At 37.5% G+C, this 5,308-nt stretch overlaps 1 protein-coding gene across 1 annotated transcript; it reads left to right on the top strand.

The window, feature by feature from the left end:
* Positions 1-3,766: 3,766 nt before the first annotated feature.
* Positions 3,767-4,604, top strand: LOC104823556 (probable calcium-binding protein CML13). The gene has a single exon (XM_010555173.2). It carries the CDS (start codon positions 3,830-3,832, stop codon positions 4,274-4,276), a length of 447 nt encoding a protein of 148 aa, XP_010553475.1. The 5' UTR covers positions 3,767-3,829; the 3' UTR covers positions 4,277-4,604.
* Positions 4,605-5,308: the final 704 nt, after the last annotated feature.

Below are 5,308 nucleotides of genomic sequence, written 5' to 3'. Positions count from 1 at the left end.
GTGATATGATACCTTGTGACCGAGTGACATGGTACCATATGACCGAGTGAACATGGTACCATGTGACCGAGTGAACATGGTACCATGTGACCGAGTGAACATGGTACCATGTGACCGAGTGAACATGGTACCATGTGACCGAGTGAACATGGTACCATGTGACCGAGTGAACATGGTACCATGTGACCGAGTGAACATGGTACCATGTGACCGAGTGAACATGGTACTCTGTAACCAAACGATCATGATACCATGTGACCGAGTGACATAAGATATGTGACTATGTAACTTGTGACATGTGACCAAATAGGATAAACTCTCATGTGACCGTGTAACATGGTACCATGTGACCAATTTAACACAGTACCATATGACCATATGTTAACAAGTCACCATGAAACTTGTGACCAAGTGGCCTGAGACCATGTAACCAAGTCACTCGTGACCATATGACCTACTATCCTGTGAACTGTAACCATGTCACTTGTGACTTGTGACTATGTCACTTGTGACCATGTCACCTGTAACCTGTGACCATGTGACTAAACTGATCATGTGGCCTGTGACGATGCCACCTAAATCACTCTGTAACATGTTACCACGTAACTTAAATCAACATTTGGCATGTGGTTTTTTTCACCTTGTGACCATACAATTATGTAACATAAATTATATCAAACTCTATCACCTATATGAGTGAGATCCAAATTAACATATTATTCATCATTCAAATATCGCCTCATACATCCATGTGATTCAAATCAATCCGATTTTAACTATTTCACATCACAATCGATTATTTGACTTCAATCCCAATATTTTATTTTGAAATCCAAAAAAATTCAAAAACATAACCCTAAATTTATATCCGTAAAATCCTCATGCTAACACTTAAAGTCAACGTAAAAAAATTTCAAAATCTAACAAACCTGAGAAAAAAAAGAAGTAACCTACCCGATGATCGTTTAACTCATTAATTTGTATTTGGTTCTCAATCTCTTCAAAGATATCGATGAAAATGAGTATTGGGCTGAGTATGAGTCTTTTTTTTTTCGTTTGTGACTTCATTTCTTATTTGAATCACATGAGAGTTTAATAGATAGTGAGAGATTCGACTTTTTCAAATTTTGGGTAAAGATTCAATAATTTCGAAAGAGAGCGAAAGAACATATAGCAAGAGGTAGGAGAGAGAAAGATTTTCAGAGAGGTAGGAGAGAGAAAGATTTTCAGAGGTAGAAGATAGATGCATCGTGAGTAGAGAAATAATTATCTTTTTGTTTTTTTAATTTTTTAAATTGAGAAAAAGGTTTTTTCGTCTTTTTGGATTTTTATAAGGGTTTGAATGTCTTTTAAACTGTGCAAGACTCTTTTTTTTAATTTTGATTTTGGAGGGTATTGACAGAAGTCCGTAAAGCAGTCAAAGGGTACTTCAGATATATCCCCATATAAACTAATACAAATGTGTAGAAAATTGGATTAAATTTTTTTTACATGGTTTTATAATTTAAATATTTGTATTAGATGATTAAATCGTTTTCATATATATATATATATATATTATATATAATTTTGAGTCTTGGATTGAATAGAGACAAAATTCAATGTATTCTCCAAAATACGTATCTATAGTTACTTAATCTCCCATGTTTCTTCCTTCTCATTCCCATCTCTTTCTAAATTAATTATCTGATGCGTCATTCTATTCAAAATGATACTATCAACATATACACGCACATTCCACTCATAAATTTTAGGTGAAGTTCATTAAGTTCCTCAACTATCTCCGTAACTTTTGGTGGACAAATTAATTCTCCATCTTCTATAGAATGGTCGAAATTTGCAAATAAAATTCAGACTAAAACAGAAATTCCGGTTCAATTGACCCGGTTCATTTAACAACAAAAAACCCTACCCTAAATCACATCTCCCATCTTCCAAACCAAATCACCAATTCTTCTTCTTCTTCTTCGGCAATGTGTATGTTTTTTTTTTTAATCATTGTTCCAATATCTTCGTGGGTCACCTAACAGTTGATGGTCCAGATGATGAAATGTGACAAAGTCATCGTTAAGATCCTGTTTCGATTTTACTGGTGGAGAGTGATGTAATTTCTGGATCAAAATGGTCTATATACAAAGACTCGTCTCCTAGGATAAATGTAGTTGGACCGAAGGCCCGAGGAACCATCCTGGTTATAAAAAAAATACATCTTCATCAGTGGCGGACCCACGTTATGACCAATGGGGGCATGTGCCCCCAGTAATGTTGCAAAAATGTCTTTGTACAATTTATTTCTTCATACCATTTCTTTTTTTATTAGGTATATATATACATTATTATATGTCTATGCCCCCAATTAAAATTTGGCGTGAGTCCGCTACTGATCTTCATGATTTCTACTCTATGCCTTACGAGGTGTTTGGGATTTGGTTTCGAATGGAGAAAATGGGATGTAGTTTATTTATTAAAAAAATGGACCTGTTTTAGTGAACCGGAATTTCCGGTTTGGTCTGAATTTTTTAATTTTTGAAATAACTTACGTAGCAGTGGTACATGACGTGCCAAGTTCAGGTACGATGATATTAATGTCCGTCGAAGGATCGACCTTGAATTTTACAAAAGAAGAGAAGAGAAACGTAAAAACAAGGGGCACGTGAAAGTAATTAATGGAAAGGGGAGAGGGTAAGATGGTCTAAAGATGCCTTTTTTCATCATAAAAAAAGCTCGCTGACATGTCACCGTGCACGTCACCCTCCTCGTCAGATTTTAATTTAATTTATAACAAAATAAATTATTTAAAAACACACGAAGAAATAAAAACCCGAAACTTGGGTTACACGGTTATGGGAGGACAACGTCAGACTGGTCAGGGATCGGACAAGCCAGACGCCGAAGAAAAACACAACGGCCCTCCCCTTGTTAAACTTTTTCCAATTTACATTTTTCATTTAATAACGTGAAAAACCGCAATCACTATCTTTTATATTGGATAAACTCATTTTCGTATAATTGTTTATAAACCACAAGAGAGATCTAAACTATATTAGATTACTTGTGTACGATCCAAATTCATTTTGAATATGAATTTTAAAAAAAATCAGATATTTTGTATTACAGAATCGGAACTTATCTTCATTGTATATAAGATCAAGTTATCAGTCTATAATTCAAACGTGTGTAAACATGAATTTCGGATATCACATCCGTAAAATGGTTAGATATATTAAAATTACGTATTTTTATCTAGATCGAATCACATCTTCGACGGACATTTTTACCAGATTTGTTTTTTGTATCTTTTGAGTTGGTCAGGGAGTATATGACTTTGGAACATAGCATATATATTGTCTATATATGTATACATACACCAAGTATGCACGTAGAACGTGCGCGTGGATCAGGATTCGTCTGAGCATTTGGGCTTGAGATCACCCGATTATAAAAAAAAAAAGAATGCACATAGAAAAATATATATTTTAGTGATTATCAATAACAGTGATAAGAAAAATCCCAGGTCTTGACATTTTCATTTGTAATTTTCTAAAATAATTCCAGATTTTCTTTTTCTATAGGTTTATTATAATCTATTCTGAAACTGGGAAAAAAAATGATAAAATCATCTGAAAGAAGAAGAAAAAAACGATTTATGATCGTTACAAAAAAAAAGTATGATGAGCCAGGCCCATATGAGTTGGGCCTTTACGTCATTTAGAACTTGGAAACGGCGCCGTTTAATTCCCATTTCCTTGGAAATCACAAACGCGCATTCAAAGATCGTCGGTTTTTGTGGTAGCCGAAGCGAAGAGCAATTTCCACGGAGGTCGCGAAGATGGGGAAATACAATCTGACCGACGAGCAGGTCTCTTCGATGAGGGAGGCTTTCATGCTCTTCGACACCGATGGCGATGGCAAAATCGCTCCGTCTGAGCTCGGGATCCTTATGCGGTCCCTCGGTGGCAATCCGACGCAGGCCCAGCTCAAATCCATCATCTCCTCCGAGAATCTCGCCTCCCCGTTCGATTTCGACCGGTTCCTCGATCTCATGGCGAAGCACCTGAAAACGGAGCCCTTCGATCGCCAGCTCCGTGACGCGTTCAAGGTTATCGACAAGGAAGGAACTGGGTTCGTTGCTGTCGCGGATCTGAGGCATATTCTCACCAGTATCGGCGAGAAGCTAGAGCCGAGCGAGTTCGATGAGTGGATCCGGGAGGTTGATGTCGGGTCCGATGGTAAGATCCGGTACGAGGATTTCATCGCCAGGATGGTCGCAAAGTGAGATCTAATCTTTACCTCGTTCTTTGAATTTGAATTTGAGTTGATTTCTTTTTGTTTATTTCTCTGTTGGTTTGAGCGAATTCTAGGGTTTGTTTGTGATGCCATTGGGGTTTGCTCTTGGGACAGTACGTACTAAATGTTCTTCCTGTCTGTGTGGGTGAATCCTCTCCCTAGTATATCTATTCCATGAATTTCTTAAATCCCTCGTCTTCTTGCCCTGTTTGTTGCTGTATGCATCTGTAATTCCATGAGTTGGATAAGGGAATGCGATTGATTCGTGTCTGCAAACTGAAAATGTGTTTGGTTTTGATAACACCACATTGACATCTTATGAATCTTGTTTGCTCTCAGATTCGAGTTCATGTTCTTGTTTGCTACTTATGTGTCTAGTTCTGTGTCCCTCACCACATGTCAACTGCATTCCTTCATATTCAATTCAAATAGATATGGGATCACGGGTTGTCTTGATATTGATCTACTGTCTGAACAAATGCCTTGTTCGTATTCTGAGTCATGCTACTATGGTTGTTGATGCGGACACACGATGAAAGATGTAGAGGTCTTGCAATGATCTTGAGCTTTGCTTTGTTCAACATCCTGCTCGCTGTTAAATTTGCTTTTCGTTTTGGAATGTTAAAAGCTCATAGGATGACTTCGAAGAAAGAACTGACCTTTCTATACACCCTTCTCAAAGGTTGTTCCTTTGGAAGATAGGATCGATGCATAGAGATGTTAGTCCAGTTGCACGACTCGGGTTTTGCTCCTCTTCGTGCTCGGGCAACGACGATCCATTTCGTTGTGCCCGTGTGATAGAATATATATATCTTAAGAAAAGAACTAGACTCATGCCATTGAGGTAGCAAGCCCTATGCACTGAGAGGAGTTTTGCTTCATCAGGTGAATAGATAATATAATCTTGAGGCTTTTTACTAGTTTCTTAATTCTTATGGGTACCTTGCCAGAGGATGTGTCTGAAACTCATTGATTCCGGTTCGGTTATTGGGATTGGACCGGTTTAAGGCTTAAACCCAAG

Source organism: Tarenaya hassleriana, unplaced genomic scaffold (genome assembly GCF_000463585.1).
Source record: "Tarenaya hassleriana unplaced genomic scaffold, ASM46358v1 Cleome4, whole genome shotgun sequence".
Lineage (NCBI taxonomy): Eukaryota > Viridiplantae > Streptophyta > Magnoliopsida > Brassicales > Cleomaceae > Tarenaya > Tarenaya hassleriana.
The sequence above is the reverse complement of the archived record's forward strand: the minus strand, read 5'-3'. Positions and strand labels throughout refer to the sequence as shown.